This window comes from Dermacentor variabilis, chromosome 1 (genome assembly GCF_050947875.1).
Source record: "Dermacentor variabilis isolate Ectoservices chromosome 1, ASM5094787v1, whole genome shotgun sequence".
NCBI classification, from domain to species: Eukaryota; Metazoa; Arthropoda; class Arachnida; order Ixodida; family Ixodidae; genus Dermacentor; species Dermacentor variabilis.
Genome location: NC_134568.1, coordinates 276,495,687 through 276,519,221, shown reverse-complemented (window position 1 = coordinate 276,519,221; position 23,535 = coordinate 276,495,687). Strand labels below are relative to the sequence as shown.

The 23,535-nt window shown below is 42.4% G+C and overlaps 2 protein-coding genes across 4 annotated transcripts in view; both read left to right on the top strand.

Moving 5' to 3' along the window:
* LOC142565121 (eukaryotic translation initiation factor 2-alpha kinase 1-like) overlaps positions 1 to 11,559 on the top strand; it is a 79,947-nt gene extending 68,388 nt beyond the window's left edge. For all 3 annotated transcript variants that reach the window (XM_075676237.1, XM_075676235.1, XM_075676236.1), the window contains 2 exons: positions 6,520 to 6,615; positions 11,304 to 11,559. In XM_075676237.1, coding sequence (XP_075532352.1) covers positions 6,520 to 6,615; positions 11,304 to 11,468 — 261 coding nt within the window. In that variant the 3' untranslated portion in view covers positions 11,469 to 11,559. The remainder of the gene's footprint in view (positions 1 to 6,519; positions 6,616 to 11,303) is intronic.
* Positions 11,560 to 16,525: 4,966 nt separating this feature from the next.
* LOC142565105 (uncharacterized) overlaps positions 16,526 to 23,535 on the top strand; it is a 62,771-nt gene continuing 55,761 nt past the window's right edge. The window contains exons 1-2 of the mRNA XM_075676234.1: positions 16,526 to 16,674; positions 18,733 to 18,842. Of these exons, the coding sequence (XP_075532349.1) occupies positions 16,564 to 16,674; positions 18,733 to 18,842 (221 nt within the window). The 5' untranslated portion in view covers positions 16,526 to 16,563. The remainder of the gene's footprint in view (positions 16,675 to 18,732; positions 18,843 to 23,535) is intronic.

The following is a 23,535-nucleotide window of genomic DNA, read 5'->3' as shown; positions in this document are numbered from 1 at the left end:
CCTAGTTTCCCGAAGTGAAGTTGCATACGGGGGTGAAGAGTGGTGAACGAGAGGCAAACAAGACCTACAACCTTGCGGAGACAGGGAGTGGCTGGATCTTGGTGGAGCACTGTTGGCGTTGATGTTCCTAGTCAGCGTATAGGGCAAGAAAGTATGATTGTCTGGCACTTGGCGGTAGTGACTTGGATACGACCACCAAGGAGGTGACGACTAGTCGTTGAGGCAATGACGGATGATGTGTCCAATACCGGAACAATTAAAACAGATGGGACTATCATCTGCTGTGTGCCAGTCAGCTGGATTGCGACGGAGTGGCAGAAAGCTTTGCGTCTGGGAGCGAGCGGCCAGAAAAATCTGGTAGGTGTTTCTGTAGTGGACCGAGCAGAGAGATGGAACGCCTAAACTTGCTATTTCTTCCCGAACGACCGCTTGTATAAGGGAGATAGCGGGCACGCTTTCCCGACAGTCGGAACGAACTGGAGCTGGAGTCATGGCCTCAAGCTCACGGCGAATGATGCGCGTTATATCTTCCAGTCCTGTTGGCTGAATGAGCCACGGCAGGTCTTCGCAAGAAGATGTCGCGGCGGTATTGGGCAATCTGTCGAAAGTTTGAGAGACGTGGTGGCCCTTTGCTTGTTCGAAGCGTCGGCACTCCTTTATAATTGCATCCACAGTGGCACAATCCTTGCACATCAGGAGATTGAAGGCATTGTCTGCATTACCTTTTAGCATGTGACCAATCTTGTCTGCCTCGGTCATGTTGTTATCAGTCTTGTGACAGAGGGCCAGCACATCCTGTATGTATGCGACAAAGGATTCTGTGGACGTCTGAGCGCGGCACGCAAGTTCTTTTTTTGCTGCTAGCTGACGACCAACAGGTCTGCCGAACAGGTCTCGCATTTTTTTCTTTGCAGACATCCCAGCTCGTTAGGTCAGCTTCATGTGTATCGTACTATTGCTTCGCAGTTCCACTCAGATAAAATATCAGGTTTGCTAGCATCATTGTTGGACCCCACGTGTTGTTGTCATACAACGTAAGCCAGACCTCGACTTCGGCGTTGTCCGTGCTACAAAATGTCCCTGGGTTCCGCGGATGAGTGAGGATGCCCGTTGGCATGGGCTGCTGAGGCGTTGTCGCTTGTGTCGGTTGATTTGCCATTGTGGCGGCAGGTAGATGACGTCCACTGCGAAGTTCCATGATTGTACCCCGCACCTTCCACAAAAATGTTGCAGGAAGAAAGCAGGCCCACGAGTCTAAAATAATGTATATTTAGAACTGGTGTATATGACGTTCAGGCAACGGCCAGTCTTCCTCTAGTTCATATCACCTTCTTCTTTCCCTTCACCATAACAATATTAATCTTTCATTTGCTTCAAATCACCATGTTTGCTGGGCTTATCAACCTACGTCTAAGAAAGGCATGCTTCCCTATGACAGTGCTCATTCGAAACTCGTGAAAAGGGGAATAGCCATCTCCTGTATTCAAGCTGCAATGAACAAATCCTGTGAGCACCAAATCAAAAATAGCCTCCTACTGCAGACAGAACACCTAAAAACAGCCGGGTACCCATCTTCCGTCATCACAGACGTATGTAAAACACTCCTGTAAAAAATAAAGCGCTCTGGAAGAAAAATCGAAAACCAGGAAGAAGAAAAAAGATATTTTCATGTAATACCATATGTTCACAAGGTATCCCATAATGTAAAGAAAGTGGCCAATGGGCACCAAATAAACTATTGTTTTCCGCTCCCTGCAAACTCTTGAAATTAGAAATGGTGTGAAAAATTGGAAATGCCAAGAATGCACCACAAATCGCGAAAATCAATTCACGGAGTCTACCTCTGATGTCATTTACATAAGAGGTAGACTTCGTGAAGCAGCTATAGTGCAGTGTATTCAAGCACCCAACCAATGTTATATAACAACCGGTCGGGTGCTTCAATGCATTTCACTGTCGCCGCTCTGCTGCAAATAAACAGAAGGGGTGGGGGTGGGGGGCACACCAGCTTCAAGATACGATAAATATTTTACTGCTACCTTATGTTTGGAAGTCCGCAAAGCGCACATGAATACAGTTCATAGCAACAAATATACGTGCTGATAAAAAGAAAATTTGCAGACCTAGACATCATGACCGAAGTTAGAACAGCACGAAGGCAAACAAAAACAGAAACTCCTTTCAGCATGTTAGAGTCTAACTAATTTGGGAAAGACAACTAAATGAGGTCTCATGTGATTATTATACTTATTTTACTTATTTTACTTTTTCGTACTATCAATCCTTACCAGGATACATTAGAAAGTATTAGAATAGGAGCCCTAAAGAGATTTGCGGCTGTTAGCGTTGGGGCATGCAGGAGTGAAGAGTTTTAGAATAGGCCTTTGCGTTTGTGGACAGTGTCTTGTGCTTGCTGTGCCACTATGGTGTCGAAGAAAAACTATTGTAAATAATTAAATAAAATGTACCATTTTATGATAAGAGTAATTTTTGACATTCGTGTTTCCACATTTAATTACAATTTAGAGGGTTATTCTATTAGCAGCAAGCAATTAGTTGCACGTAGTCTTGAGTAGCCAACTTTACAAGCCTTCACCAGCCAAGTTAAGCCGTGTTAGGCCTATGAGCCATAAAATCGGCAATCGAATTTGTAATCAGCAACATCTAATGAATCCATCTTCATAACGCATCCTAGTTGAGAGAAAGCGATAACCACCGTCATTTCTCCTAGTTTGCGAACTTCACGCGTTACCATGAATCGAGCCTAGTTTGGTGCTAGGTTAGAACCATCGCTTCGATGGGTGCCGTCATGTTTGTTGACACAAAGCTTTTGGGGCAGCTTTTCGGGCTCCCACTAAATCGGCGAAATAGTGTGGCCAACGCAAAACCCAAACACAGTTTGCATCTCGTGCATGCGCATTGACTTCGACACTATTTCTTTGGGGCCTCAAACATTTGGGGCCTCTATTCTAAAACTCTTTATTATAGGTGCATGCTTTAGAATAAAGAATGAAACTCACAAGTAAGAATTAACATGTGCTGGAAACTGAAGACAGCACAATGGCAGTGGAAGTGTAAGCATCAAGGCTTGCCTAATACAGTAAGGTATGAGAACCAGCTACACGAAGGACGGCAACAAGGTGGTACGAAGTCAAACACTGTCTTCGTCCCACCTTCTTTGCCATCCTTTGTCTCGTTTTATACTGATTAAACAAGATTACTTTATACAGTCATAAACAACAGTCTACACAGACTAATATAAGATATCATTCAAACACAATTATGTACAACATGTCAAATAGAATGCATTTTCAAAGATAGGAAAATATAAAATGTGATGCACCTGCGAACTCATTAAGAGGGAAAGGTTTAGCACAGAAAGCACTGCCATTTCTGCTAGTTCAAGGAATTTATGTATTGTTTAACAATATTTAAAATTTATTGTGCATACAAGGAGAAGCTTAGTAAGAAAAAGAAAAGTTATGTGCATCACACTTGAAACTGCAAACATTTAGTGCTTTGGCTACAAGAATGATATATCGAGACAGCCATTACACATATCCATAATTAGTTGTGGGTATTTCCACCACAATTGAATTTTTTATAACGGTATAGCCAGTACTTGCACTTAGTGACTGTAGAATACTTAATGATTTTTACCTCTTTAAATAAAAATACATTCAATTTAATGCTATAAGCATCTTTAACTCTTTCAGGGTTGATTTTTTTTGCCATATGCGATTGCCCAGGGTCGATTTTTTTTTATTGCAGATTTAAGTTCTTCAAAGGGACCTATATTGAAAAAAATTTACCGTAATTCTTCTAGGGTGACCGTAAAGTGAGAAAAATATATATTGCTTTGCTATATATGTATTGATAATTTATGAATAACAACAATAAAAATGGAAATAAACTTATAAGAATTAAAAATTTGATGCATTGTTATACATATAGTTGAAGGCTTAGAAAATGCGCACACGAGAATATTTCGTAGGTCTCAAATGTTCTTGCTCTTACACTAATATTTACGTCCATTGTATAATCAAACTGCGTAGGTGAGCGCACTCAAGAAAACTGTGTGGTTGTGCTCCCGTCAAAAAGCAAAATGTGTGACAGACTTCTGCTAATCTTCATCTTATCGCCAACCATAGACAGTTAGTTTTAGAGAGTCTCCAAAAAAGAAAAGGAAACGCATGCATGGTGGCATCCTTCGTATGTGCACCCCTGTGAGCAATAAATGAGCGAGTAACAGGCAGTGGCCCTCTGAGAAATTAGTAACAAGATAGCTATTAATTTTGCAAGTGCAAAAAGCCAAAACCGCCTGTGGAACCAAACCCAAACTAATCGCCACGCCGCCCGCCCACGCGCGCCAATGTGCGAGTGGTAGTATATAGATGCGCCGGAGCAAATAGCTCTAAAACAAACCATGCAACAAAAACCCGGAGAGAGAGGCACGAGAAAAGAATTCGTGTATTCCCACACAGTGGCAGCACATGCCAGGAAAGAAAAGGTTAGGAAAATGGCATGCTTTTAAACCTACAGACGGCGGCATAAGTATAAGTCATCGACCATTTTGGACTCGTTCCCGGCTCCGTATATTTACGTCATTGACCCTGAAAGGGTTAATGTCATAAACTTATTTTGGCTCAAAAGGTGATTTTGGATCGTAAGGCCCTTGAATTTTTTTGTTGTTGTTTTAATGTGACATGCAAATTAAGAATGAAACTAGAAGTGCTTGTCATGTGACAGTTCTTTTGCGGCTCAATGTGGGCACGCACGGTCACATTACCACTCTCTTTAATGGACCTCCGACTGTGGATATGTGCATTCTTTCCGGTCATTCTGACCTGTCCAAAGAAGCATTATTTAATTGTTCAGAGTCCCCTTGCAGCCCTATCCAGTGCCTGTTCATGATGGCTACTCCTCATTACTACATGTATATTATAATGTCACCCTTCCCCTTGCTGTTTTGCTTGCAAAAGGTGACAAGGCCTTGGTAAAGATGGATCCCTGTGTTGAAGCATTAGTACTACTAAAACCTTTAAAACATTTCTTCATTATTGTTCACTGACAATGAAAGGTTTAGCAAGTTTTGGAATTGGAATTATAACTTCAAATCCAAATGCTTAACAGTGAAACATACCCTGTTGATTTTTATGGCAATGGCACCAAGCAGAAAGAAAATGAAGATGTAATTAAAGGGGTCCTGAACCACCCCTCAGACTTGGTGAAAAAATGCAGCCCTCAGATAGCATACGCTTCTGTGAACTTCTCAGCCAAATTTTGCAGTCATGCCCGGGTGGGGAGCTCACAAGCAGAGTGCAAAGTCACATATTTCTCAAACACTTTGTTTTCAAATTAGAACTTCTCTTCGCCCGCTTCGAAGCTGCCAGCAGCTTGCATATGTCATCATATGCAAGGTTCCGATAGATGGCTGCTATCAGCTGATAGCTGACATCAGTCAAGAAGGGTGTTTAAATCAGTCCAGTTCTTCCTGCTGTTACTGTGTGTATTTATTGATGCAGTTTAATAAACATGCTAAAGTAATCGAAAATCTGCTTTTGAATTTCAATAAGAATTACATATTTATGAAAGAAGCCGACTATCGTCTGCTGATGCTCAGCCGCCGGCGCAGGAATTAAACTTACGCCACCCGTCTTATTGGTGTCGTAGCCATTGGGCCTCACTAATTTATATTACTTTTGAACACTCAGCTAGCCTCGAACCAACCTAAAACTTTTTTTTAAGTCGGACTGAATGTACACTGCTGGCCGCTCCTGGCTAGATGCGTTGGCAGACATTGTTTCATATTGAGCTGTTGACGGTGCTTCAAGATGTGCAAGTTGGGTGTGGCTACTATCTGTCGGTCAAGCTGGTGCAGGACAAAGCCAGTCGGCAGCATGTAGTGTGGCCAGACTGAAGCGCATAAGTGCGAGAGTGCACTCCAGCCCGGTCTTGCACAAAGCAAATGTTGTGCATATGCACTACAGTAGCATGTAGCTAGGGCCTGCGACATAGCATTGATACCATGGCCGCCACAGGGTGCCGGGCCGAGTCTGCTCGCTGAGCGCACTGTGGCTTGCTGAGGACAACTGCATTTGGCACATTGTAGGCACCAAAATCGGTAGTAGTGGTGTCCACATGAACATTCAAAATCAAATTCGAATTGTGCGCCACAGTGACGTTCAGTAAGTGGAGTGTGGGCACACCCTGCTCCGCCATAGCTCTTGAATTGCAAGGCATTGAAGAATGGAGCGGAAGCACCGTAAGGGGGATCAAAGGTAATCTTTGATGGTCAATAGCTCCGCTTCTCCTGAACACGTTGAAGTAGTTCTTGCTGCAAAGTATTTCTGAAATGGTCTAGTTTAACTTCAAATGCATTTCTCGACTTCAATAAATAGTTTTTTGGGGCTCCTTTAAAAGTGATATTTAAAAGAAAGAGCATTGTGTACAGTTGCATAACGTGTCTATAAAGAAAGTGTGTAAGCTTTGTGTTACCCTTCTGTCATTGTGTTGCAGGCGATAGCCATTTCGGCAATGTGCCACAGTGATCCTAAAGAAAGACCAAGTGCAAAAGAACTCTTGATTTCACCACTATTCATTGCCAAAGACAAGGTGAGCCACAGATTGGAACTGTATATTTAGGGTTGTTTGAATATTCTACATATTAATTTAAATTGAATACTGATTGCTCATGTAATTAGATATGACTTTCAAATGCATAGTGTTTGTACTGCAGATAACATACCGTATTTACTCAATTCTAACGCGCCCTCAATTGTAATGCGCACCCATTTTTTGTGACCAAAAAAAAAAGAGAAAAAAACGCTCTCGATTGTAATGCGCACCCGTTTGCCGTGACCTAAAAAAAAAAAAGTACTTTACAGTACCATGCACCTCATTCTTTCATGCAGAAATACAACTTTCTCTCAATTGGAAAAAACTATTAATCGAGTTACTCCCAGTGCACTAAAGTTGCGATAAATAAAAAAAGTCACAGTTTCACCTGAAAGGCGAAGCGTCGATTACGATAGCAGATTAGTAGACAGCTATATGAAAAGTAAGGATGGTAGTATTATCGGCCATATAACCTTTTAAACATTCGCTTACTAGCTAAATTAACAAGCATGGTGTCACGTGCGCACAAGCAAACATGAACACGTCTCACTCAATGACCCTGGCAACTCTTTATCAAAGCGCTCGAGCGAAGAAGTGCGGTATCGCTTTCAAGATAGGGACCGCGCGGCCGTGCCATAAGTAGCAGCCGCCGGTGTAGAACATCTCTCCTATTTGCACCAGTCCCGCACAAAAGTTTCGAGAACACCGAACGCCCATGATGCGCTCCGATTACTGTCCGTCTTTGCACGTGTGATCGCTTTCCTTTTAATTGCGGCATTATGATGAACTCGACATGTCTTTGTAGTCGACACTTCCATGCTGATAGAGCAAACGCAGAAAACAGGAAGACAGACAGTGCATTAACCTAAGCTAAAGGAAGCATTGCCTAAGTACACATACTGCAGCACATGGAGGAAGCTACGGCAGCTAGGCTCGAATCACGTGTGAGGCAGCCATTTTGAAATGCCGATGGCGATATGGTACCATAGATTTAGGGTCGTACTCTATTCTAATGCGCACGCAATTTTTGTACCCGTCCTATAGGAAAAAAAGTGTGCATTAGATTCGAGTAAATACGGTAAATAGCTGAATAGATAGCTTGAATTAATGCTGTTGCAGCCACCATGTTTGAGTCCTTCTAATGGAATGAAAAATTCAATCCACTACCTGCAGTTAATTTCTGCCTGCATTATAGAAGCTTCAAGTGGGACTCCACTATGACAACCATGGCATCATGTCCAAGCTATATTACTGCCAGTGTGGCCTCCAATATTCATATACATAGCAACATCCCATGTTTCCCAAGTCACAACTGGTATCGGCACCACATCAGAGTACACATGAGTTGCATTGCATCAGGTCTGCTTGCTCTTTGGTGTAAAAACTTGTAATATACTTCACACAATGAGTTCAATAGCTGTGGTACAAAATGAGTAGCTTCCAGCATAATTCATTGTGCCCATTATTCATTGCTTGTCAGTAAAAGTAAAAAGAACAGATAGAAATGGAAGTTTTGTAGGTGTGGCAGCAATCTATTGATAGAGATAGACCTGACTGAACGACACATGTGTGTGACTGAATGACTGAACATGACTGAACATGGCCGCACTCGTCACCTCAAGCTCGACAGTGGTCTGTGTCAGCATGCTATCTTGAACGGCACAATGGGCTCCCACACCACAGGGTGGCAAGCACTCCAACCTATATACTATAAAAGCCAAAGTAGGCAAGCTGCATGTTATCCTCTTGTCCACTATAAATACAACATTTACATAATTAGCCTCTATACTTTGCCTACGTAACATTTTCTGGTGGAGGTACAGTGTACACCGTATTACTTCAGGCAAAGATACAGCAGCAAAACGGAAGTGTAGCAACATTTGTGGAAGGTATGTCTTGCCTCTTCCAATGCACAGGTCCCTCTTTGTAGGAGGATAAAATGTTGGCGCTCTTGACAGTTGGAGCTAAGCAGGAGCTTTTTGCTGCCTTCTCCCATGACTCTCTTGCCGTGCCTTTGGAGGGCATGAATTGCTTGCAGAGACTCATAAGGCTTGCCAGTTGGGAAGATCTCCAAATGCTCTAAGTAACTCCAGCCTTGGTACCACAACTTTGTTATGAAAGTGTTTGTGAAGAAATCTGGCAAACTTTCTTAGTCCCAGAACGTTACAAACAGCCGCCCATGCCTCCACGACAAAGCACAGGACGTCCTGTGGGATGGCATCTGGAGGTTGCAAAAGCATAGGCACAGAGAGATACCCGGCTATGGTGGCACCACTACAGGGCCTCAGCAGAAGTGCGGCTAAACAATCAATCACTTGTCCTCACTAAATTCCAATGTTTTCTTAAATTTTATAGGTGACACTTAATAAAATCCTCAAGGCAGGCAGTCTAGTGAAGGTGTGAAGCGGTGAACAGGGTGAAAGGGGAGGGCTGCTTGCTCGGTACTTGGTGCCAATTTTATATCTGGAAAAATGGAGGGGGGTGCTTGCACAGGTAGCGGGCACTTGCTTGGGAGTTCACACGATACATCATGTTTTATACATACCTTACAAACGCGAGCTCTCTATCAAGCCTGAAAAGTGCTCCTTTCCAAGAGCCTGGCATTTAACTGGCCCCTGACAAATTGGTTTACATCTACAATTTCCCACCAACCACAGACAAGGCTGTCCTGTCCAGTGCTTCCTTGGTCTGTGCACATAGACAACTCCTTGACGAAGCATCTCTATAAGATTGCTGGACCTTTGATGTGGCTTACGCATGACAATGCACCTTTTCTGTGGGTAGACAAGCAACAGCACTCATTCAACAAATTGCACTATCACCTACAAGCTGCTGCAGTGCTCACTCGGCTCATTTAAACGCCGCCACAGAAACAGAAATGCGCACCAATAACATAGGCCGCAGCACCATTGTTGTGAAGTGGCTAGACAGCATGAAAGATTTGTGTGAGCCGCAGTCTCGCCATGGCTGAGACCAACAAGCCCATGGCAAAAAAAGAGTTGGTTGGGCAATTAGCGCTTTTCAGCCCTGCCTTAACAGCAGGAAGTTTTGGGCTGTCAGCAATCTCCATCCCCTGTGTTGGCTTGCTACTCAAGAATACTTTGGGCAAGACTACCTTGTTGCAGACTGTGCTTACAGAAGTACAAAATCACTGTTGTCTGCCGACCCAGAAGGAAGCACAACAATGCTGATGGTCATGTGCACCACTTCCAACAAGATTGGACCCTGAGCACAACTTGCTGTTTATTTTTGTCAGCACCATCAGGACAGCTGAGCACCATCATGCAAACTCAGTTGTTACCACTCATCAAGCAACATCACAGCATTGATGTTGGTATATCTTGCATGCCTTTAAGCCATTTGCCATCGTACTGAACGTGCAACAATGTCCTTTACAAGAAAAGCTGTAGAAGCGACCCAGAAATGTATCTGCTTGTATCATTGGTGTTGTGCCAACAGATTTTGCAAGCTTACCATGATGAGCCATGTGCCAGGCACTTATGGTTCGCTAGAATGTTAGTCAGGGTGCGTCAGAATTATTTGTTGCCCCAGCTGTTTTCCTTCACCCAACAATATGTGAGATATGCTGTGATTGTCAGTCCCACTAAACACCACACATTAAACTGGCTGGCCTCCAGACTCTCCTCCAATGCCATTTCAACAAGTTAAAACGTAGCTTTTTAAAAGCTTGAAATTGAGCTAGCTGAAGTTCTGTCTTATTGCACTAGTGTAAGGAAACAGGTCAGACAAGGATGAACATAGAAAAACAAGACTACACAGGTGAAGCGCAAATCTTTGGTCCATTCCCAAAGAAATATTCGCACAGGAGAATGATAATTGTTGCCACTGGTTACACGACATAGATTTCAAGACGTGACCTAGTTCATCAACCAGTGCATAGTTCTGCAACATGGTGCACCCATTGTTCTGGTCACTGAGTCAGCTGTTCCATTGACAGCCAATTTGGTGCAAGCTGTCTTTCAGCTACTGAACAAAACAGTATGTATATCAGTGCAGAGCATAACACATAAGAGAAGGTTTAACTGCATCACCTTTACTCACATTATGACTGTGCAGGAAACAACCAACTTTTTTCCCTTCCCTCATGTGCGCAGTAGTGTAATCGTCAGGTTTGACATGTTGAAATATACGCCCCTGAATGAAAGATTAGCTGACAGAGTGTTAAATTTGATAATGAATATCTCGGAACAGAACTACCTGCTCCAGGAGAATCATATGAAGCAAAGTCTTCAAATATGATTTGCTTAACGTTTGAAACATAAATGTATACCATACTTGTGATGTAAAAAAAATTAAGTGTGTGTTAATTATGCATTTGATGACTCTACTTGTTTGTGGAAACTGCCTGTGCAAGCATATTTTGCATAGTTAGTATAGAATTTTTAACTAAAATTAGCATTAGTTGTAACTTTGAAGGCCCTGTATATAAAGAAATGACGGTCTGCAGGACACAGATTTTCCTCTTGTTTGGCACAATTAAAAAGTAGCACTTGTTTTGCAAGCCTCTGTACATTGCCGTATGTTACACATGAAACAAGCTTCACAGCACTGCACCCTGAAATAAACTTCAAACGTTCGTATTATTTTTTTTAATCATTCTGATAACTTGACCCCCCCCCCCCCCTTTACACACCTTCCTCATCCTTTTTTTTTTTTTTTTTCAGATCATCAAGGACTTAAGAGCTGAGCTGAAAGAAAAAGACAGACAGATATCCTGCATGGCAGATGAGTTGTCTCTCTTGAAAAGTGAATTGTCGAAGCTGAGGTCGGAACTGAAGTGGCATCAAGACAACTGTGGCTCTCTGCTGTTTTCACAAAGTGCCAGCTAGGAATATGCCTGTGATATAATCATTTGATGTGTTCATTTACATTATGTGCCAAAGTTTCCCGATAATAAAATCATTTTTAGATCTTGTTTCAGTAGAGTTGAATGTTTATTTATTTATGCCACCCTTAGGGTGCAAAGTACATATCAGAGGGGAAGGGCAAATTCGCAACAATAAAAAGAATACAAAGCACATTTTATATAAGAATATAGAGCAACAGAGGCAAAAGATTTAAAATGCTAACAGTTTTCCTACAACATAATAAAACAATTGATGAACAATAATATCAGGCGAAAACCATAACAGGATACTAAAATCAATGAATGGGTAAAACGCAAGAACAGTAATTAGGTAATCAGCATTGTAAGGACAATTTGAATGGAATCGGTGATGCTTGTCAATGATGCAGGTAGGGAATTGCATTCTTTACAAGTTCTTGGAAAATATGATTGTGCGCATGTTACTGTGTTGCAATGGGGCACTGTGACTTTTTGTTGGTGATTACGGTGATGAGAAATGAAGGGTGCTGGTTTAATCCATCGAGAGTGAAGATTATAGTTATGGTAGCAAATCTTATGGAGCAGACAAATGCGGGTGTGCATTTGGTGGGTAGCTAGTGGGATGAGCTTTAAAGATGTTTTCATTTGGCTGACACTAGCTGAACGATCATAGTTGGCCAAGATGAAATTAGCTGCCCAATTCTGCAGTTTCCAGTACGAGCGCTAGTGTGACCTGTCCAGAGTCCCATACAGATGAAGCATATTCCATGTGTGGTCGCACATAGGTGGTGCATAATAATGATTTTAGTGATGATGGAGCAAGAAAAAAGTTTCTTCAAAGGTGACCCAGAGTTTGCTTTCGATGCTGTATGTTCTGTATGTAATTTCCAGGACAGAGTGTTAGTTATTTGGAGGCTGAGATACTGGTAGGATGTTATGCTTGCAAGGGGATGACTGAAGAAACTAAGCTGGACAAGTTGTATTCAAACTATATACCCTCGTAGACTTACACTTTTTAATGTTTAGTTCCATTTTCCAAATATGACACCAATCAAATATTCTATTGAGATTGAACTGGAGTGAGTGAATATCAGAATCGTTAGTTATCTTACGGTAAATCACACAGTCATCAGCAAATAAACAAATTATGGAGGTAATAGCAGTAGGTAAGTCATTTATATAAATTAGGAATAGCAGGGAGTTAAGTACAGATACTTGAGGAACCCCAGAGCCAACTGGGTAGTAGAGGAATTAGCATCACTAGCGCTGATGAATTGAACACGAGAAGAAATAAATGCAGGAATTCATTTAGGAACTGCTGGGTAAATTTTTAGAACACTTATATAAAAGTAGTGAGTGGTTAACTTTATTGAATGCTTTAGCAAAGTAGAGAAATATGCAGTCATTTGAAAAAGCACAGTCCAAATAGAAGTGCAAGTCGTTAGTGAAGGGAAGTAGGCGAGTATCGCAAGAGAAAAACTTTCAGAAGCCATGCTGAGTTAAAGAGAAATAGCTGTTATCCTCCAGAAAATTAACACAATGAGTAAAAATTATATGTTCCATTATTTTGCATGGTATTGATGTGAGAGATATGGGTCGATAGATGGATTCTGTTTATATCCGGCTTTATGTACTGGTAAAACCACTGCAATCCTCCAGTCTTCAGGTAGTGCGCCATCCTGGTACGATTGTGAGAAAATGCATTTAAGGATGATAGAACTATATTCTTTTGTATTCCGTAAAAATTTGCTATTGATGCCATCAATGCTAGAAGATGTTAGTTTCAAATTGTCAATAATCGGTATAAAGCCATGCGAGTCAAACACTATGGGATCCATAGCGAAATGATTGCACATTTGAAGCTCAGGACGTTGGGTGTCATTGGATGAAGAAAATGACTTGACAAAAGCATCATTTAGTACAGTAGCACAAAGATTGGCAGGAACAGAATCGCCGGTGGGTGCAAGTTATGACACTTTGCTTGTGCTACTGTTGCCGGGTTTAAGTATACTCCAGAAACGTTTTGCATTAGTATTGAGAATGTTTCTGAGGGTTGCAGTAAAGAAGGACAATTTAGTAAACTTTAGTGCTTGTGAATATGCTGAAGCAGCTATCTTGTATGCTGTCCAGTGGGCAGGTTTTATTGAATGCTTTGCAGTTTGACAAAGTCTTCTCGTTTTGTTAGAAAGCCAGTTTATATATTTGTTGTACCATGGAGCTTGATTATTGGAGTACACTCGCCGAAGGGGGATATGACGATTGATCAGTTTGGACACATTATTTCGGAACGTACACCAGTTTGTTTCCACTGAGCGCTCAAGATAACCTATAACTAACCGATAGTCTCTGATGTTCTTGGAGTGTTTTGATGATGATGCATGTGACAAATCAAATGTTAAATGCAAGATATTGTGCTTGCTTAAGCCAGGCATATGTATCACGGATGACGTGGTATCTTCTGATGATGTTAGTACTAGATCTAGAAGGGAAGAAGTTAGAGTAACACGTGTGCGTGAAGTAACGATTTGTGTTAAACCAAAATCCATGCAGCTGATGATAAAATTGTTGGCTTCAGTAGTCGGTAGGTTAGAAAAAGGGCACTTGCGTGACCAAACAGTGTTAGGATAATTGAAGTCCCCCATAAGTATGACTTGCGCATTGGGATAGTGAACCATGATTTAATGTAAGCAGTCATGCAAGCTATCGCAGAAAGATATATCTCTGGAAGGGGAACAATAGTAGACACCAACAATCACTTTCCTGAAATCCACGTTAAGGCAACACCACACAGATTCAATATTCAAAATGATTGGTATGCAGTAGCAATCCAAACAATCGTTGATTGCGAATAAAACACCACCCCCTATTTTATCAGTGTGGTCACCACGGTAGACAGCATACTTTTTATCACATTGAAACAATTCAGAGTTTAGTATTTTGCTGCTGAGCCATGTTTCAGTTAGAGCAATTAGATTGGCTTTCAGATTCTTCATGAATTAAAAATGCTGTACTAGTGGGTTGAATGTCCCAAAGCTACACACAGGCCATGAGAGATGCTGGAGTGGGGGGCTCTGGATTGATTTCAAGCACCCAAACTATAGTACACATGTGTTCTTGCATTCCTCCCCCATCGTTATGCAGCCAGGAATCGAACCTGTGACATGGTCAGCAGCCACTGAGCCACCATGGCAGATCATGACTCGAGTATGATCAAAATTGCGGTGTGCTTTTTATCTTATGCAGGTTTGGTCAACTGCAGAATTTGCATAGTGAAAAGTTTATACATTTAATGATGTGGCGCCCTATACACAAAGAAAGGGATATTCAAAACCCTTTGCCTGGGACCCACGACTGCTTGGCCAACACATTCGTAATGTTTGACGAAGAGTTGCTTTCGTCCTTTGTGGCTTGACCTCGCTCTCCCACTTCCAAGGATGGAGGTTCTCATAAGGAACTTGGAACACAGAAAAAAACTAGAGGCAATGAAAATGACACACAACATTCGTCTTTCAAGTTTCATTTGACAATGAAATGCCGACTAGCCCACCTATCCATCCTATTGCAATGGAGGTTAACAAATGGTGTCGAGAATTTTTTTTTTTTTTTAGCAACTCCTACTTGCTCAGGCAATTTCACAGTGAGTGCTTGTCTGGATAATGTCCTTGGTTGTTGCTGGTAAGAGTTATATGTATGGTGCTTGTGTAGATAGTGACAATTTTAGGCTCAGAATAGTAGAATATTCTCTGTCGGTTGCAAGTGGTGGAGTGTGCATGCATGCAATGTTCTTCAGCTGCGTGTACTTTGTGTCCTTTTCTCTATGAATATAGTAGCTCGTATCTTTCAGGTGGCTGTATTGAGAGTCTTGGTGCTTCTATTCTGCAAGCAGCACTGTATGAAGCCATGTTGCTGTTTATCTCCTGGTGACCATTGCAACAAAACTGTTAAAAGGCTTTGCTAGCCAAGGTAGTGGAGCCTTTGGCAGAATCTTTTAATTTTGGCACACCAACCCATGAACCTGTGAAAGTTTGGCAGGAACCTCCTATAATTCATACTATTTGCATGTTGAACAGTTAAACAAGGTGCTTGACCTGTTGGCACTGTGCTGACAACCGATACTTCGAAGCTAAAAATATTGGAACACATGGCTCATATAATTTAGCCTGGAATTTGCTGCAATATCTGGTCGCCCATTGCGTCACAACGTAAGCGTGCAGGCTTATGTTTCTAAGAAACAAGTTGCACTTATTTGACTCAATATCTCGTTAAATTAGTGAACTACATGAGCTGCCATCATGTACGTCGCATTTTTTTTTTTTTTTTGTCATAGCATGCCGTCGTACTTGTATGAAGAGTTGCCCACCGAACACTTAAAATGCAACCGCGCGACATCGGCACATATTGCATTCCACACCAGGCGTTCACGAGAAAAAAAAAAAGAAAAAAAAAACTTTATTGAAATAAAGACTGCTTGTTCACTGCGGGTGGAGCTCCCCTTCCAGGGCCCCACCGCTCCAGGCGTTCAAGTATGCACAATCGCGCGCACAGGCGCTACGCGAGTGGCGGGACACTGCGTGTAGACGCGGCCGTTTTTGAAGCGGCGCCTTTCTGGCACAGAAAACGTGCCACAGCCCAGTGGCCCGGGCTGCACCGGGTCCCACCCCTAATCGCACCCTTCAAACGAAGCCTCGTTGAAAATCGCCAAATTATTTAATTCCCTGAAACACGCAGGTACTAAACTGTTTTTAAAACCCAATAAATCGCTTATCTTGCGTTTTAAGCACATTTATGCCGGTCTACAACGCGACGGTTAGTTCGCTGGCAATCTCGGCCACAACTCATTTACGTGTTTATGGAAAAGAACCCGTTGCTATCACGTTCACTCGTGCCCCACTGCCGGCTACGCCGACCACATGTCCTGTGACCACACATGACCACACCAACCACACGTCCATGCCCACGACCTACTGAACTCCATGCCAAGGTGGATAGTCTATGCTCGCACCCTCTCGCATGATCACCCTCGCTCGTCCCCTTCCCTCTCTTCTTCTCGCTGAAAATCGACGCAGGCGAGATTCTTAACGGCCTCGCACGCTGTAAACATGGCGGACACAGGTGCTCCAAGTCGTCACGAGAAAAGCTTAGGTTTGTTAACTACAAAATTCGTGACGTTACTGCAAGAAGCACCTGATGGAGTATTAGATTTGAAAGTGGTAAGATGTGTGATTAACTTACATTCTCCCCTTTACGTATCCTTATGTCACCTACGTTGATAATTGGAGTGCCGGGTTTGTTGTGTGCAACGCCAGCCAATTTTAAATGCCCGAAAGCGGCTGCATATGCATGCTGATCGTTCATTTTATTGTGGGCGAGGTTTCCACGAATTGAAAGGCACATTCTTAATGCGCCGACTTTGAAGTGACGTGTTGCATTGTTACGTGTCTAAAATTTTTGAGTGCGCGTTCTAGTTTTTGCATAACCAGTAAATGGTGCATGCGTCTCTAAATCGCATCTTTGCATCAGCGAATGCCACAACTTCACTTGTTCTCTGATTCTGTCAGTTCGAATGTCGCATTTCCCTGTAATTGTTCGAAGGCAAGCTTTCCTCCCATGCACTCGGTTTATGATGTAAGTTTCGAGAATGCACACACGATTACAACGCTCATGAACACGTGTAGTCATATGTTGGTCGTTAACTTTATTTTAAACAAAACTGTGGACGTGTTGGCGCCGACTAGATTACGTGCGCGATCAGCATAGCCCTAGAACTGATGTTTATTGTAAATTTTGGTTTCTGCACTTTCCGCGTGCCCAGTCGTGTGTGTATATATATATATATATATATATATATATATATATATATATATATATATATATATATATATATATATATATATTCGCTAGTCTGTTGCGTTAGATGTAAAAAGAACTGCGGACGTGTTGTGTACCTATTCAACTGCTGCACTGAACGATTTTGTAACACAGTAATTTGTGTGAATGTTCGTTAGCATGAAGTACGTTCTATTCACCCGTGGTTAATGGCATCGGTGCAGCACAGAAGCGGTGCTGAAGGTGCTGGCGCAGCACTTTATCCGCGCGTAAAGCACTTTACACGCGCAGTGTCGTCTGCTTGGACTAATCGCACAGTAGTCTAGGCACGCCCGGCCACTTTTCCCCTGCAGTACCAGTTTCCTGTCGGCGTTTTCAGTGTGCGTGTCTGTACGGTTGTTGCACGACGCATGTTCGATCGGGATCAAATTTCTCGACCGCGATTGGTTCATTTGCTCAAGCTGCGTAAGAAGCCAATCGCGGTCAGTAAATTCTATCGCGATCGGATGTGCATCGTGTGATATCCGTATAAAAGTAATCTAGCGCTGCACCATGTACGCCACCAGCAATGTCTGACAGTGTGGATAATCGTCTTGCACGCTACGAAAAATGCCACTATGTACAAATTTGTAAGTAGCGCACACAACTCTGCCATTAAGATTAGGCACACGTTCACACATTATTAAAGCGCAGCTGCATTGGCATGTGCTTCCGCGAATGCCTATCCTCAAGACACCTCACCATCAATCAAAAAGGTTTATGGCATAACATTTGTTATGGTAACTAGAATATAAAGAGTAGAGGTAGAGTAGAGGTTTTAGGGATCATAACACCCCAATTGAGGACAGTGGTGGTGAGGACACACTTTTGTACCAACGAATCTAAAGAAGTGGTGCAGTGGAGCGCCATGTGTTGTTGGGCGAGGTTCATTCTTATCTGCATGCCGAAATCGTGCTACAAGTTTAGGAGGGTGTACAGATTTCAATAGCATGTGCACCTTTAGGTCCATTCAGTTTATTTGCACTTAATGAAGTCACACAGAATACATTGTATTCTTTGCTTCTGTTTTCAAAAGGGCATCATTTCAACATGCACACGTTGCCATGCATCCGTTGTAAGGACAGGCTTTGTGCAGACACAGTTCATAGCATTCCCTCAAATTGTGGAAGATTTAAGAGGTGCCAGGTTTGCTCTGCATGAACACAAAGCTGACACTTTATTGGCATGAACTGCACAATGTGAATCACACAAATCTTTTGTGTACCTTTAAGCTAAAAAAAACTATTTACATTGAATGGATTTATTCTACACATTGTATTCCTTCTTTATTATGTGTATCTCTTCCCCTTGTTTGGAAAGGCCTGCTGTCGGTGATTTCAGAGGAATGGAAATGATATGCAGATGATAGGTGTTTCAAGTTCTCTATGTGCCTTCCTTTGCAGGCTGCCGATATCCTAGCAGTCAGGCAGAAAAGAAGGATATATGACATCACAAATGTCCTGGAAGGAATTGGGCTCATTGAAAAAAAGTCCAAAAACAGCATTCAGTGGAAGTAAGCAACTGTTGCATTGCTTTCAATTATTATTACACCATTCTTTATTTCGTATGCAAGGGATTGAAAGGGCAATCTTGTACACAGGATGTGTGTTTTAACTTTATGATATAACTATTTCTTGCTGAGAACACAGCTACTACATATACTACTGTTAATTATGAGTTATGTTTAGTAGCCATGTTCCAGCAAGAAATTGTTATTTCATGAAATTAGAAAACATCCTGCCCAGGATATTTCATTTTCAAAGAACTTATGATTGCTATGCTGCCAAGAGCACCAGAATTGGCAGGACAAATAAGCGGCACTGCATAGATACGTGGCTGCATATGATAGTGGGCACAGCGCTTGAAGGGACAATAAAATAAATTTTAATTTTGGCCATGTCGTGTGGGTTACTGAAGCACCATTCTGCTGTTATTGAGATCTCTCTATTTGTATAGGGTGTCCAAGCTAACTTTCTAAATATAGTGGTGTGCTACAAGAAGACTCAAATAAAGGCATGTTGGCCACTCGTGGAGCAATGCACACTGTTTCTAATATCCTGTCTATTCATGAATACTCAAGATTCATTCAAGATCTTTGCAATCCTTAAGTTTGAAGAAAAAAACGAATTAGACAGTTCTAAAGTGCCCTAGGAAACATACAATTCAGGACTTCTTAATTTCCAACCTTAGTCTTTTCTGTCATAAAGAATGTTTGCAAAAGGTTTCAAAAAGGCGGCATGAGCACACATGACTACATGCTTGCATGCTGCAATTTCATTGTTCTCAAATTTTCTGTGCATAAACAAACAGGTCCTTTTACCTAGCTTGCCTCTGTTGAGATAATGATAGAGCAACAACACAGTCATCATCTGCAAAATTCATGCTGATGATTGGTCTTGCTTGTGCTGTCGAAAGCAACCAACATGGCAGTTTGTGATAGCGGTAATCTGAAGTTGTCAAAAGGTGTTCCCTTAGTTTCAACTCTACCTTAAAACATTCTCTACATGCAGGAATGACCAAACAACACTCTGTTTCAATATTATTGAGGAAAACATGTAGAGACATGTTTTTCTTTGTAGGTGCCACTGATCACAACTGAGGGAATGCCTCACATGATGTCTGCCACTGAAATGGCTTGAATTGCATTCTATATCCTGTGATATATTTGCAGTACCACATGTATCTAGCTGCTTGTGTTGCTTATCTTTTGCATTTGCATGGCATTGTTGTGTTTACAAAACATAAATTTCATTCGTATAAACATCAGTATGCGTAAAAGTGTTCCACAAATAACACATAATGTATACACAGGCCGCAACACTTGGTGGGTCTTCTAGATCAGTTTAAAGGCATATGCCAAGATTGTGCTTGTGTATCAATACATGTTAAATTGAGGCTCTCAAGTATACTGGTTGCATGTGACCTGGAAAAGCCTGTATGGCCTTCTTGAGTTATAGCCCACACTTGGCGACTTTTGGTGTTGTTGCATGTGGCATGCGACTGCGGTATGCTCGTTATTGAAAATATAAGGTAACTCCCCTTTGTGGCCATAGCATTTGTAAGGGAAATATTTTTTGAAGTGTGGAAGGATAAAAGGCAGGTGTACTACAGTTTTCGGGCAAAAGGCTTACCTGCATTATGCATTAGCAGTGGCCATAAAGGCATTAATACTCCCTCTCCTACAAAAGGCCACAACGAAGCCTATGGAGTGGTCGACTTAGTACAGGGCCCTCCTCTCTGAACCTATGCCTGAGGCATTATTGCCAACTGTGTGTCAATCATGTACCACCCACTGTGTCCAGCACACCTCCAGCAGAGTTCTTGAGTTGAGGCTTTGATTGGTTTTCATTTGAGCTGCATGATACTAAGGTGCGCATGTAAAACTCAGCTTTCTTGCATGTAAATCCTAGCGTTGCGCGGCCGTTTCATCTATTGCATATTTGCCTGCACTTTCAAGACGGTGCGGATTACATAATGTGCAGTTGGTTGCTTATCTTTACAACTGTCGTCTCGTTGGACATGAATACTTCTGCATATTTACAACAGCTGTTCCAGTCTTTGTAAGCAGAAACTAGTCTGTTGACCATTGACTGACACATTATATAAAAAAAGAAGACAGAAAAGGTGCACTCGCACATCAGGAGCCAGCTTTAGAATCTCTGCATCCATCATTACTTCCTGTTGTTACTGTCCCACGATGGTGTCACCCCCTGGCACGGTGCGCTATTGAGACTCAAGGTAGTGTATGCCCTCACTGTTATACAGTTGCTGTGATTCTGCATCCGAGCGGCTTTTATGGTTCCATAGCTGATGATGGTGCCAGGTGCCAGGCAATCGAGAGATCCAGGGGACGTCCAAGAGATGAGAAAGAGGGTTTATTTACAAATTTACATGATGAGAGTTTACATGTACTAGTACAAGTACTAGTACAGGCATGAGTAGGAGCACACACCCACAGCGCTCAAGGTCCACTCTTTATGCAATTATTATGCCCCTTTCGCTTGTCGTGGAAATTCAATGTTCTTGTTGGCCAACCACTATCGTTGACCCGTTTGCAATATCCCATGACGTTGCATCGTCCCGCCGGGCTCGTCCTCCAATGTTGCATGTTTGCCCCTGCATACGAGGCAATGACATGGCAAGCTGGGAACTTGATGTCGAAGTTGTCCCCACTGAAGTCCTTAACGTTGGCCCCTTTGGTCAATTAGCGGGCCATTCGTGACAGTCCGCATGTCAGGGTCAGGCTCCGGTACAGTGGTATCCACAGTAGTGGTTGCTTTCACGAAGGACAGCGGTAATGGTCGCCTCTATGTGAACACCTTTGTTTTCGTGTCACCATCTGTGTCAGGTCCAGTCTCCAGGCGTGCACTCGTCTCGCTCGTCAACTTTGGTTATGCTGATTTAGTTACCAGCTCCCTGGTCCTGAGAAAGTGATGATGCAGCGTGAAGGGCTTTTCATAACTGCACGCTCGCCGGTGAAGCATTAATTGTCTAGAAGGGATGCCAAGTAAACAATGCTAAATGTCAGTTGTAACAACGCGCAGTTCTTTGAAACCCTTTTAAAAACTCATGTAATTGCAAAGTATGTTTTTAAGGCTCTTGAAAGCCTTGGAATTCATTTTTTCCCTTTCAAAGACAGTTCGCATTGAAAAGGGAGAACTAGAAACAATGCTTTAGAGAAAACCCATAGATAAGGAGCAATATTTATATTATACTAGTTGTCACCCAGCGACACTGTAAGCGAGGAATATTTGTTGGACAGGCACAATGCATACGACACATCTGCAGTGACGATGGTGATTATGTTCACCATTTAAATAATCTAAGGGCAACACTAACTAAAAGAAGTTGCCTGAAGAGCACCCTAAAACAGGCCTACAGGGACACATGTAAATTAGAGGGGAGCTTAGCATTGAGTAGAACTTGTTGCTGGGCAAGTTGGTTGAGATCTAATGAATACGTTGTTGCGCCAAAAGGAAAATAAAGACTTAGGAGGGTAAGTAAGAAACGACAGGTCGAGCACTGAACTTCAACTGATTTTATTCTTACAGCAGAGCAGGGAGAATTAACAAATGCGCATGCGTACATCAGTGTTGTCTAGAGTGATTACGGTAACGTTCTTAACAGCTGCATCTCATTGTCAAACAGAAAAACAGACGTATCACTAATACAACTTGTGCCTCTCTCTTTTATGTGATATGCCTCCAAAAGTTCTCTTGCTAATGTATCACCACTTCTACCAAGGTTGTGTGCGAAGGTTGTGGGATCGTTCCCCACCTGCGGCAAGTTGTTTTTTCATCTACTTTCATTTCCATTAATTTATTGTTTCTTTATTTCATTTAGTAAGCACAAGTAATTTCCCTTATGTTGTCGTTGGTGTCAGTGTTTGTTGGCTTTTTATGATATGACTAATAAAAATCGGGCCCCTTGGTTAACCCCCTTTCTTCTCGTTTACCACTCCTGCCAAGTATCCTAATCTCTACATAATAGTTTTGTGGAAACCCGCAAGGTGTAGAGAAGTAATTATTGAAGGGAAAAATCAGACATCCACCCGTTCGTAGCTGTTGCTACAAAGGAAACCCATACGGGTTCCTCGAAAGAAAAGCCTCACAGTTCGTCCTAGTCCTCATAATTCGTCCTAGTCCGGGACTCGAACCCGGGACCGCCGCCTTTCCGGTGCAGCCGCTCTACCATCTGAGCTAATTAGGCGGCTAGCAAATGGCAGGGCAAAGTCGAATTTGTCGACAACACGAAGCAAGGCAAGAGTTTGACGTAATAGTTCTTCGTAGCAATAGCTACGAACAGGTGGGTGTCTGATTTTTCCCTTCAATAACTATTCTAATCTCATGCAGTAGTGGCTGGCATCTGCCTACCAAGTGAACTATGCAGTGCACCGATAAATGTGCATTACCTTTGTTAATTATAGACAATTCATGCTCCCAGGCCCGGTCATTGACATATCTCCCCCTTTGTCCCGTGTAGGACTTCCCACATTTCAGCGGTATCTCATATAACGCCCGTCGCACATTTCAAATGTAGTCTAGTGCGGTTTTTCTGGCATCCTGACATTTTGTCAACACGGCTTATGTGCGGACAAAGTCCAGCCAACTTTCATGGTGCCGAGAAAACAGCTGGCACACCAAACCTAGTAGCGACTTTCTTCAAGTTGTGGGAAAATTTGTGGACATATGGCACCACTGCAGGTT